Source organism: Lampris incognitus, chromosome 16, assembly GCF_029633865.1.
Source record: "Lampris incognitus isolate fLamInc1 chromosome 16, fLamInc1.hap2, whole genome shotgun sequence".
Taxonomy (NCBI): Eukaryota; Metazoa; Chordata; class Actinopteri; order Lampriformes; family Lampridae; genus Lampris; species Lampris incognitus.
In genome coordinates, this window is record NC_079226.1 from 17,985,702 (window position 1) to 17,998,228 (window position 12,527).

A 12,527-nucleotide genomic window follows, 5' to 3' on the forward strand; every position below is an offset into this window, starting at 1 on the left:
GGGGCCTGGTGCTGGTGGTGACAGACTTGGTGGCTTCCTCTGTGTGGTAATTGCTTAGCGGTGCTAAATCCCCTCGGTGTTTTCCTGGCTGTGATTCAGGAGACGCTGAAGGAGTCCGCTGTTCGAGACCAACAGCTGTGTGTGTGTGTGTGTGTGTGTGTGTGTGGCTCCAGCCAGCTGGCGTTTTAGGGCAAGACCCCAAAATCTTCCTTCTGAAACAGGATCAGATGAACCCTGCAGCACTCTCTGGGTGTTCGCTATCTGTCGTGGGAGGCTGGCGTCTGCTGAGGCACACATGAGTGGAGGGTTTATTGCCAGGCCTGTAGATGTAGTCTGTTTCACGCAACCCCGAGTTTCCTTGTGAAGTCTGCAGTCCTCTGCCCTGATCGAACAGCACAGAGAGGGGGCATTAGCAAGTCAGAATATCCACCTTGTCAGGGGAAGCTGGAGAAGCTGAGATTGAACCTGATGAAACCAGCCTCTTTTTTTCCCCCCAGCGTTTGTCAGTGCAGGCTTTTTCTTTTTGATGTGAGAGTACCAGGAGCTACTGGAGGAGGAAGACGCTGCTGGGTTTAAGTGGAAAGTGCCATACAAGCTGCCACCTCCATCTCCGTCAAGAGATCTGTGGTGGTAGACCGACATGGCAGACAGCATCCTGACACAGCTTGATTCAGGGGGTGAGGCACAGTTGTCCTTTTTGTGGATTTCCTGAAATGGTAATCTATTGCTTTTTTTCTTTTTCTTTTTTGGATTTTCCCCCCTTTTTCTCCCCAATTGTACCCGGCCAATTACCCCACTCTTCCGAGCCGTCCCGGTCGCTGCTCCACCCCCTCTGCCGATCCAGGGAGGGCTGCAGACTACCACATGCCTCCTCCAATGCATGTGGAGCCGCCAGCCGCTTCTTTTCACCTGACAGCGAGGAGTTTCGCCAGGGGGTCGTAGCACGTGGGAGGATCACACTATTCCCCCCGGTTCCCCCTCCCCCCGAACAGGCGCCCTGACTGACCAGAGGAGGCGCTAGTGTAGCGACCAGGGCACATACCCACATCCGGCTTCCCACCCGCAGACATGGCAATTGTCTGTAGGGACGCCCGACCAAGCTGGAGGTTACACAGGGATTCGAACCACCGATCCCTGTGTTGGTAGGCAACAGAATAGACCGCCACTCCACCCGGACGCCCCTCAATTTGCTTTTTTAATGTTAATGACTTTAGTGTGAGGGAGGCTGGAGGAGAGCCCCGCTGACAGGAGCTTCACTCTTGGGCCTGTTAGCAAAAGTGTTTTTTTTTAATTTATTTTGTTTATTTAAGCAGGCCAACCTGGCCATTTGGATGACCTGCATGGACAAGATGAGACTGGTGGCTCCCACAAATCTGATGGCTTATGTTTTTGTGTACATCACAGCATGGAGGTTCACTTTGAGAAGCAACGTGATTACATACATGACTGTAATGGGGTCGCAGAATGCAGTGCATATGGTGGGGGAAGAGATGCTGACTCTTTATTTAAAGGTCACTTTTGCCCGTGGGTTACGTTTAAGCCACTGACACTATAGTGTTGTACGGGGAGGGTTTGCACGCGTGCAGAGGTGGACGTTGGTCTGGGCCGAGCAAGGCTTAAAGATGCTCTGAGTTACTCTTTCCTCTGTGTTGTGAGATGGCACGGTACATCAAATCAAACGGTGTCCATTCTGTCTTTACCGAGTTGGACACTGCTGGATGTTATCGCTGCGGCTCTAGTTTCTCCATCTTGCCTTTGTTTTCCCATGCTCCTTTGTGCTCCCAAGTTTTTGTTCTTGACCTTTTATTACACTTGATCCTGAATGTTTTGGGCTGGTCAGCATTTAGCAGGTAGGGACATTCGGCTAATACTGAGAGAATAGAGTACATTATTTTTGAAGGATGCCCTTTGCCGAGTTATACGATGTACAGTTTGGATAGTAGGTTTGTCGGTAGTTTTTGTTGTTGTTGTCTTTAGCCTCCTGTGCAACGTTTATGTCTGCGACATTGCACTGTTTTTGAGTCTTTTGCTGCTGCGTAATTCAGACACACCTGAGGGTTTGACTAAGCTTATATAACCTTATTTTATTTTATCCATCCAACTGTCGTTTATATGCAATCCTCCCTTACCACCAAGGTTTTTATGTCGGTTAGCACAGCTCATTAACACCTTTCTCCCCCTGTCCTCCCCGGTGTCATAGTGAGCTGCTGCAGTCTTTGGATATGTGTGAGAATGACCCGGTGGCTGTTGCCAAATGCTTTGTAGACAAGGTGAGCAGAGCCATCTCTCTCTGTCTATCTATTTATCTAGTTCTCCTCTCTCTACTTATCCCTCTATTCTCTCTCTCTCTCTCTCTCTCTCTCTCTCTCTCTCTCTCTCTCTCTCTCTCTCTCTCTATCTATCTATCTATCTCTCCTCTCTCTATTTATCCCTCCATTCTCTCTCTCTATTTATCTATCTCCTCTCTCTATTTATCCCTCTGTTCTCTCTCTCTCTATCTATTTATCTATCTCCCCTCTCTCTATGTATCCCTCTATTCTCTCTCTCTCTCTGTCTCTCTCTATCTATCTATTGTTCTCCTCTCTATTTCTTGCTTTTCTCTCTCTATCCTCTATTTATCTCTCTCATCTCTCTCTATTTATCTCTCTATCTTTCTTCTCTCTTCTCTCTGTTCATCGCTCTCTCTGTGTTTATCACCGTTTCTCTCTCTTTCTCATATACTGATTTACAGCAGTATCAGGTCTACAAAGAAATACTGTTGATCAGTTTGCCTGCTTGTGTTTTGCAGAGTGAGTACTTTGAGATCTACACACAGTATTGCACCAACTATCCCAAGTAAGTCGATCAAACATTCCCTTTGTCTGTTGCTGATGAGGCCATATTACATACAGCACGTTTGAGTAATAATAATAAAATTAAACTTACTATATAGCGCTTTTCTAATACTCCAAGTATAAGTTGAATATGTTCTTTACAGGCTACGTTGTGTGTGATTTCTGTCCTCTGCTCTTGTGCTCTAGCTCGGTGGCGGCGCTGACTGACTGCATGAGGAGTAAAACCTTGGCCAAGTTCTTCAGGGAACGGCAGGCCGCTCTGAAGCGCTCCCTCCCTCTCGGCTCCTATCTGCTCAAACCTGTCCAGAGGATCCTGAAATACCACCTGCTGCTCCAGGTATATGTGTCTTCAATGGTCTTCTTCATCCTCGCATAATATGTTTCATCCGAGGACCACCGCAGGAGCTCGGTAGGCGTCTGTGCTTGTTACATTCACCTGCTGTCAACCTCTGCAAGCTGTACTTCTTCTGATTTTCAACATTTCCGTCCTTTATTTGTCCCCAGTAATGCTTGTGTCCCTCATGCTTTTGCGCCCTGGTCTCTTCAACAGGAAATCGCAAAGCACTTTGACCCGGAGGAGGATGGCTATGAGATGGTTCAGGAGGCCATTGACACAATGACTGGAGTGGCCTGGTACATTAATGACATGAAGAGGAAACATGAGCATGCAGTCAGACTGCAGGTTAGTTGCTGTGACCAAACACACACACAGTATGCCCGCAGGCATCCAGTATTACCAAGTACATATACAAAAATAGGGATGCGTAAAGGCGCCCGGATGGCATAGCAGTCTATTCTGTTGCCTACCAACATGGAGATCTCTGGTTCAAATCCCTGTGTTACCTCCGCCTTGGTCGAGCATCCCTACAGACACAATTGGCCATGTCTGCAGGTGGGAAGCTGGATGTGGGTCTGTCTCCTGGTTGCTGCACTAGCGCCTCCTCTGGTCCGTCGGGGTTCCTGTTCAGGGGGGAGGGGGAACTGGGGGGAATAGCGTGATCCTCTCACGCGCTACGTCCCCCTGGCGAAACTCCTCACAGTCAGGTGAGAGGAGGCGGCTGGCTACTCCACATGTATCAGAGGAGGCACATCTGCAGCCCTCCCCGGCTCGGCAGAGAGGGTGGAGCAGCAACTGGGATGACTCGGAAGAATGGGGTAATTGGCTGGATCCAATTAGGAAGAAAAAGGGGGGGAAATCTGAAGAAAAAAAAAGATGCGTAGCTTAAGTGCAAACTGGGTAAGGTCTGAAATATTCCAAGTGCAGTACACATACCCAACTTGTCCAAGTCAAATCCATGAAAACAATTTGGTATTGACCTGTGCACTTTATTACACGGTGCCCCCCCCCATGCTAATTCTTCCCAAAACCCCTCTTTGCTGAATTAAAAGTTGGGTTTGGGTATCACAGAACTGGCCTTTATGGTTGAAGCTTTTTATCGATTCTCTTAGTTTGAGTAATTGATTCAGAGGCAAGTCCACCCCCCGATTGTCTTGGTATGGTTTTAATTACACATTTTTTGCAAAGGTCATGAGGGGAAAAAAAGCCAGTACTAGAGCTCACTCTGTATATTCAGTTAGTTATGGAAAAATGGCTGATGTGTGGGTGGAATGGTTCTTCCTGTGCATCTGTCTGCAGGAGATCCAGTCGCTTCTGATCAACTGGAAGGGTCCTGATCTGACCACCTATGGGGAGCTGGTGCTGGAGGGCACCTTTCACGTCCAGCGGGCCAAGAACACCCGCACGCTCTTCCTCTTCGAAAAGATGCTCCTCATTACCAAGAAGAGAGGAGACCACTACATCTACAAGACCCACATCTCGGTATGGAAATCATTAAAAAGATATCCAGCACTCAGAAATCTGCACTGCTTTCTTGACGCATGATACTTGCATGATATGTCATTTGATAAAGGAAACAAAGTTGATTTGGATTTAACCTCCTCTATATCCCTGCATTACATGTGATTGCAGTGCTCCACCCTGATGCTGCTGGATGGTGCCAAGGACCCACTACTCTTCAGTGTCATCCATTTCAAGCATCCCAAGCAACCCCATACAGTGCAGGTAAATGAGACCTGCAGCGCCGGTGGTGACAGCAACAGCAGCTTTCAGCCTTTTTGATACTGTGACACACTTACACGTGACCCAAAATCTGTTTCACTGGGTCGTTGAGGAATGTCACACAAAACAAGATGGCAGTGTTGATGTTAGGGCACAGCGGTACATTTCAACAAGGTTAAAGTGGCACCAGGTGACATTTTTTGTGCGTTAAATTATCATTATTATCATTAAATTAATGTTATTACATTTATTATTATTATTATATTATATAATACAAATAATAATTATTGTTATTAGTTATAATTATTAAATTAACTGGCGGCCTGTCCAGGGTGTCTCCCCGCCTGCCACCCAATAACTGCTGGGATAGGCTCCAGCATCCCCGTGGCCCTGAGAGCAGGATAAGCGGTTCGGATAATGGATGGAAGGATGGATTATTAAATTATTATTATTACTATAAATTAAATTATTAAAATTAAATAATAATTATTATTATCATTATTATTTTATTAGTTTATTTTTGCAAACATTTGATATTTGTTTTTATTTATGCTGTTTTTGTATTTGCTCTTACTTGTTTGGTCTTACTCTTGTTTTGGCCTTGTCTGGTTTTGTTTTGTTTTTTTTTTGTTTTTTGTGAAGCACTTTGTGGCATTGTTTTAGAAAAGTGCTATATAAATAAAATTAGTATTATTATTATTATTGTTATCATTCATCATTAAATTCATTTTGGTTGCAGTGTCTGGAAGAATGACACAATCGCCGTTCACATCAGTTCCCTAGAAGCCTCCTTTTTTGCGCTGCACGAAACCTCCTGGGCAATATAGGGGTCACTTTACGACACATAGCTAGCAATAGCAGTATAGCAACTTTGCTTTACCTCGTCTGTGAACGTTGCTCCTCTTCTTACGGGATAATCTTCTGATCTACGGCTTGTAAATGAATGCACGGATCTTGTTGCAACGCTATGAAGAAAATAAATGGCCCGTTGGTCGCCTTTGGGACAGTTGACATAAAAGACGTTGCCGCAATCCTGCTCGCCTCCCCAGACAGTTAGGAGCCGGTGGTTAACGCTGAAGTGTGTTCTGTGTTTACTCTTTTAATGTTGGGGATTCTTTCTAAACCTGTCTGTTGTCTCAGGCCAAGTCAGTTGAAGAGAAGCGCCTGTGGGCCCATCACATTAAGAGGCTCATTCTTGAAAACCATCACACCATTATTCCACAGAAGGTAAACGGCATCCTCCTCAGAAGAATTCAGTCTCTTTGGCGAAAAACAAAACCCCTTGAAATGTATTCATAATGTCTGACCATGTCGGTGTTTCTTTTTCCCCTTTCAAGGCAAAAGATACCATCCTGGAAATGGATTCCAACTGTGAGTGTTATGAATGAATATAGTAACTTTTGATAGAGAGCGACCAATTTAACTGTTGCCACAGCAACAAATATCTTACTGTTACATGGGAAGATAATTCATTTCTGAGGTAAATGTGAAATGCTATCAACATCACCAGGAATGACTTGAAGCTATTATCGATGCATCTGCACAGATAATTGTCTCTGAAATGACTGTTTTGATTGGAAGGCTGCAGCATGTGCTCTCTCTCTGCCTAGATCCGGGGAAATACCGCTATAGTCCAGAGAGGCTGAAGAAGGCAGAGTCGTGCCAAGCTGAGGACTTCCCCGTCGGTGGACGGAGTGGACGGAGGAGATCAGGTGAGAGAGGGCACCAACACCTGCCCGCCCACCCAGCCCATCACACAGACGTCTGCACGCATCCAGTATCCATAGTACCCTGTTGCTCAAGTCAAATGTATTTGTACAGCCTTAAATTACAATGTAGTACCATGGGGCTTTACAATCTCAGTTGCGTCCTGCGCAATGCGCGACACCCACCTAGCCTTAGATCCTCGGTTCGAAGAAGAGGAACTCTGCAGAAAAGAAAAAAAAACATTGTCAGGAAAAACACAAGAAAGGGAGAAACCTCAAGAAGTGCAACAGAGGAGGGATCCCTCTTCCAGGATGCTCAGACATGCAATGGGTGCCAAGAGGATGGAGTAGACAAGCAGTTAGCAGATTTACTATCACCGTTCAATGAGGCAGCAGCTGATTGCACAAATTATAGTGTAACGCTCAGAATCAGAGGACTTTATTAATCCCCGACGGGAAATTGGGTAAGATTGCAGCCGGGATAAATTGAACACACAACTACAAATGCAATTTCGTGGGGACTTTATTTTCCTTTCCGTTACAACACGTCACAGAACTGGTGACAAATTGGCACAATTGGGGTATAAATACGGCAGTGGTACTTCAAAATTCATCAATAGCAAACTGGGCTCTGCACATGTGAGCTTTTCAGTCCACAACCATCTGCAATCTGTTGGAACCAGTGGCGATCCCCAGCGAACAATAACGCATAGTGGTGTACTTCCTGTATTTTCCCAGCATTCCCTCATCATTCACAAGACATTAAACAACTGCCGGGATCCACTAACCTATACTATCTAACAAGAGCCACTCGTGATGTCGTAACCTGCTCTCCCAACAGCACAGATTATATACAACTGATGCATAAGCTATAGCAAAACAAGCGAAGCATAATGATTATATACTATGCAGAATATATTTAAAGAAGAAGAGTCAAACATAATGATTGTTAACCATTATCCTTAAAGCTGAAGATTGTTAGTTTTTGTTTAACTTAACGACACCTATGGTGATACTGGCAATAGCGTTGCTGTTCGACAACTCTAAAACCAGGAGATCCATTTGTAATGAAACGGACTCGCTGGTGCTGTTGTATTAGCAGCTTGTCCACTGCCAAACAAAACAGAACATGGGTGAACAGGACTTCTACTAGCTTGGTCTGTCATATGTGCTTGAGTGCCAGAACCACCTTTCTTCTTCTTCAAAATAGCCACTACCTGCCTTCTTCTTCCATTAATTGGCTGCTATGGTGAAGACATAAAATGCAATGCACTGTATTATTTTTTCCCCAGGAAAGTCCTATCCAACAGTAACCAATAAAATAAGCAACTACAAAAGCATTCATGAGTTAGACATTGGTGGGCTAGCTGTTGTCTTAAATACACTGGTGATGGAAAGCATCAAAAAATATCTTTGCAGGCGTCCAGGTAGCGTAGTGGTCTATTCCGTTGCCTGCCAACACGGGGATCATCGGTTCAAATCCCTGTGTTACCTTCGGCTTTGTTGGGCGTCCCTACAAACACAATTGGCCGTGTCTGTGGTTTGGAAGCTGGATGTGGGTATGTGTCCTGGTTGACGCACTAGCGCCCCCTCTGGTCGGTCAGGGCACCTGTTCAGGGGGGAGGAGAAACCGGGGGGAATAACATGATCCTCCCATGTGCTACGTCTCCCTGGCAAAACTCCTCACTGTCAGGTGAAAAGAAGTAGCTGGCGACTCCACATGTATCGGAGGAGGCATGTGGTAGTCTGCGGCCCTCCCCAGATCGGCAGAGGGGGTGGAGCATCGACCGGGATGGCTCAGAAGAATGGGGTAATTGGCTGGATACAATTGGGGAGAAAATTTAAATATATATATATATATATATATATATATTTGCTTGTAAGTATTATTTTGCTAACAATCCCCCATGTGAATCTTCAGGATTTTGGCTTAACCTTATGTAATTTCAATTGTCCCTTTCTCTCGCCTCTAGAGCCTACGAAGCAAATCATAGGGACCGCAAAAGGTTGGTAGACTGCGACGTTCTTTTCTGACCAGTGCATGTGTTGAATGTATTTTGTCAAATGGAGGAGCAGCTTGATTGACTGCTGACTTAGCGGTGGCTGTCCAGGGACCGTGCAGCCCCACAGCCCTTACCAAGGTCATTATGTGTCACTGGAATAAAAGCCGTCCCTGTCTCCAATTCACTTCTTTGTTCTGTCTGAAAGACCCCTGGAAAATCAGATCAAAAGACACGTGCACCCGCGTGTATACGCATACACTCCCACGCCCACTTCCGCTAGCCTCACCCATAATGAAGTAATTATATGCCACATCGGTGGAAGGCTTTGTCATACACAAGCTGTTTTCAATAGTCATATCCAGCCTTGCCTTCTCATCTGCAGCTCTCCCCACTCTCATCTATTCTAATTGGCCATTATGAAAAAGCAAACCCCTGTATGCGTCTCCACAGCTCTTTCCATGCGCCCAATCCAGATCAATTTTTTAACCAGCGTAATGAAGTAATTTTCATGTCACCCTCCTTGTCTCAGTGAGGGAGTCATCATGTCCCTGCTAATTGCATCATGACCAGTTTGAGCCCCTGAGAGGGAGATGTTTATAATTGGTATTTATCTAATCACAAGGCCTTCCAATTCAATCTCAGCAAGACTGACTTCTGCCGTACTCGATTACTGCATGAGGAAGTGTATATAGACTGCATATTCATCATGACTGTAGATGATGATGTGTTTGACACTCGCATTTAAAATATGTCACTTGTGTGCGTTTGTGGTTTTTAATGTTTTGTTTCCAGTCCAGACACTGTTGCTGACTTGTTCCCTTTTTCTCTTTATTTTTGCTCTTCGTGCAGCTGTTTTGAAGGTAAGGGTTTGTGCTTTTTTTCACCTTGCTAGGTTTTTTTTTTCTTCTGTGTGCAGCAAAAAAATTAGTTTGTTTAGTTCATTGTGCTGGGATGAGATACTACTCATCTGGGTATGATTCAGCCTTTCAAACTCTGGATTTTCATTGCAAAAGCCCAAAAATGAGAAAGTGCAAGCCAAAGCCATACAGAGCTGAATTTAGCAATGCTTTTCCAAAGTTACGTTTTTAGGCTCTATAGTCAATGTCAGTGATGGTTTGAGTTGCTCCTCTACGTCATTATGCATGGTAAAGGATTACAGTGTCATATCGTACCCTATGTCAAGACAGCTTTATTGTGATTCTGTCTCATTCAAAACCTTGCAGTTGCAATCAAAGCACAGCTTTGGCACTGACCTTGCAGTAACAAAGCACATGTCTATGACTTCACGCTACAGCACGCAGACAGTGAGGGTGCACTTCAGGAGGACAGGTGTTCCTTTCAGCCTGCCTCTAGTGTCAGTACGCTGGCCTCCAGCGTAGGCAAGCCCCAGGCTAAGGGGCCTTGTGAGAAGGAGGATTTTGGGGGTCTAAACCCCAGAATTGACTCTATGGAGCAGCAGAGTCCTTGTAACACTGACCCTAAGCTGGGCTCTCCTGCCTGTGAGGGTGGGCTGGAGAAGGCGGATGAGGCAATGGAAGAGGAGGGGGAGAGTTACAAGGAGGATATACTGATGGGAGACGACCAGGTAGCCGACTTTGCGAGCTCCATGCTGGCAGCCATCTCCTGTTGGCACTATAGGGCCAGGGCTTTGCTTTCTACTCACTTCACAACGGTGAGGCTTTCTGCCACCTATGGAGTTCCCATTTCTCCTCCATTCTACTGTCTTGGGATCATCCAGTTCATACTCTCTCTCTCTCTCTCTCTCTCTCTCTCTCTCTCTCTCTCTCTCTCTCTCTCTCTCTCTCTCTCTCTCTCTCTCTCTCTCTCTCTCTCTCTCTCTCTCTCTCTCTCTCTCTCTCTCTCTCTCTCTCTCTCTCTCTCTCTCTCTCTCTCTCTCTCTCTCACCCTGAATAAAATCGACTAACACCTGCTGCTACCATTTGCTGTGCACATGGAATACCGTCATCTGAACTCACACCATAATCATTGCATGGACTGAACCTTTTCCAGAATGCAGAATCAAAACGATATGCTTACTCTTAAATTAAGCGGTGATCTCAAGCAAACTTAAGGTTATCCCCAGTGCATGGAGAGGTTTTTGGTAAAGAGGTAGAGGTTATTTTTTTCAGTGCATGTACTGTTCTATTTTAAATGATAGATAAAAGCTTGTGCTGTTTAAAGGATCTCTAAATTTGCATTAGAAGCATTGTCTTGATGTGTCCTCAGACAAGATGTTTGACTTCAAAGGTTGATGGAGACACCTAATTAAATGACCATTGTGGTAGCCTGTGCTGTGATCTTTGATAATCAGATTTCCCATTTGAATTTTCGCCATTTGAATTTTCATAATTTCCCAAAGGCCTTTGTTAAGAGTAATTTCTACAACAGTATTGAATATAAATGAATTAATAATTTAAGAAGAAAGAATTTCATTATCATTATTGTGGACGATTTTTCAAAAGTGAACTAAATATATAACAAGTATTAGTAGAACCACTATGATAAATGACACCCAGCTATGAGAGTTTTTCACCATATGCTGTCACTGAAGGCTGACCCTGGATGGATTTAGCATAAAGTTTCTCCTGTCCCTTCCATGCGGTGACTTACACTTTCAGGATTATCAGGACATAAATGCTGCTGAAGTAGAGGCTTCATTGAGAGAGGATGTGCAAACCTCCACCCAGGAGGAGGAACCTAGTGATATGCCGGCAAAGAAAGCCCTCACCTCCCAGGTATTTATTAAAGATCTCCTTACAATGTGTCTGCCGATGTCCACATTAGCCTTGTTTCAAATCTTTGCTGGCACGTGTCTGTGAAGCTGCATGTGAGATCTGTAAAATTGTGTCAAAGCACAGCTGATCGCCCACATGCCCTTGGGGTTGTGCCGTTTGTTTAGGCTAATTGTATGCGGATGGTTTGAAGTGAATGACATTCTTATAGCATATTTACTGTTTATGTCATTTATCTGTAAATGTAGGAAAGTTGATACTAGTCTAGAAATCTGACAGTGAGCATGGCGGTCTATTCCGTTCCCTACCAACACCGGGATCACCGGTTCGAATCCCCATGTTACCTCCAGCTTGGTTGGGCATCCCTACAAACACAACTGGCCATGTCTGTGGGTGGGAAGCCAGATGTGGGTATGTGTCCTGGTTGCTGCACTAGCGCCTCCTCTGGTCAGTCGGGGTGCCTGTTCAGGGGGGAGGGGGAACTGGGGGGGGGGGTCACGTGATCCTCCCACGCGCTATGTCGCCCTGGCGAAACTCCTCATTGTCAGGTGAAAAGAAGCAGCTGGCGACTCCACATGTATCGGAGGAAGCATGTGGTAGTGTGCAGTCCTCCCCGGATCGACAGAGGGGGTGGAGCAGCGACTGGGATGGCTCAGAAGAGTGGCGTAATTGGCCGGGTACAATTGGGAAGAAAAAAAAAGGGGGGGGTCCTAACAAAAAAAAATCTGATATGTTCTAGATTAACTTTCTTTCAGAGCATTTTTTAAGGACATTTCCAGCCCAGTAGGTTACAGTGACCATAAACCCTGTATTTTCATCTTCGTCTGTATCTAATAAAATAATGCTTTGGGCTATATTGGTTTCTTACATTTATTTTTAGTCCTAGAGATTAAAATTCTCCCTGCTACATGTTTTTGCCCTATGGTCAGCACACCCATTAAAAAGCAAGATTTGATTTTATGGACAGATCTTGTTCTTATAAATCCTATTGCTCAGTAGGACAGCTTCAGTTTCTCCTGTATGACATTTAGCTATTCTCCCTTCCCTTACCTTCTCTGCTAAAAACTGTTCTCCCTTACCAATATACATATTCTGTTGGAGCAAGACATAAAAACTGCGCTCCCTTACCAATATAAGTATTCTGTTGGAGCAAGACATCTTGAAATGAAACTAGATTAATGGCAGACTTGGGT

The 12,527-nt window shown here is 45.0% G+C and overlaps 1 protein-coding gene across 1 annotated transcript in view; it reads left to right on the top strand.

Moving 5' to 3' along the window:
* Nucleotides 1-12,527, top strand: part of LOC130126393 (pleckstrin homology domain-containing family G member 3) — a 48,715-nt gene that overhangs the window by 32,503 nt on the left and 3,685 nt on the right. Inside the window, exons 5-17 of the mRNA XM_056295886.1 lie at nucleotides 2,201-2,270; nucleotides 2,789-2,835; nucleotides 3,021-3,171; nucleotides 3,385-3,516; nucleotides 4,471-4,653; nucleotides 4,804-4,896; nucleotides 6,034-6,120; nucleotides 6,231-6,264; nucleotides 6,504-6,605; nucleotides 8,573-8,605; nucleotides 9,452-9,462; nucleotides 9,897-10,187; nucleotides 11,221-11,337. Coding sequence (XP_056151861.1) covers nucleotides 2,201-2,270; nucleotides 2,789-2,835; nucleotides 3,021-3,171; nucleotides 3,385-3,516; nucleotides 4,471-4,653; nucleotides 4,804-4,896; nucleotides 6,034-6,120; nucleotides 6,231-6,264; nucleotides 6,504-6,605; nucleotides 8,573-8,605; nucleotides 9,452-9,462; nucleotides 9,897-10,187; nucleotides 11,221-11,337 — 1,351 coding nt within the window. The remainder of the gene's footprint in view (nucleotides 1-2,200; nucleotides 2,271-2,788; nucleotides 2,836-3,020; nucleotides 3,172-3,384; nucleotides 3,517-4,470; nucleotides 4,654-4,803; nucleotides 4,897-6,033; nucleotides 6,121-6,230; nucleotides 6,265-6,503; nucleotides 6,606-8,572; nucleotides 8,606-9,451; nucleotides 9,463-9,896; nucleotides 10,188-11,220; nucleotides 11,338-12,527) is intronic.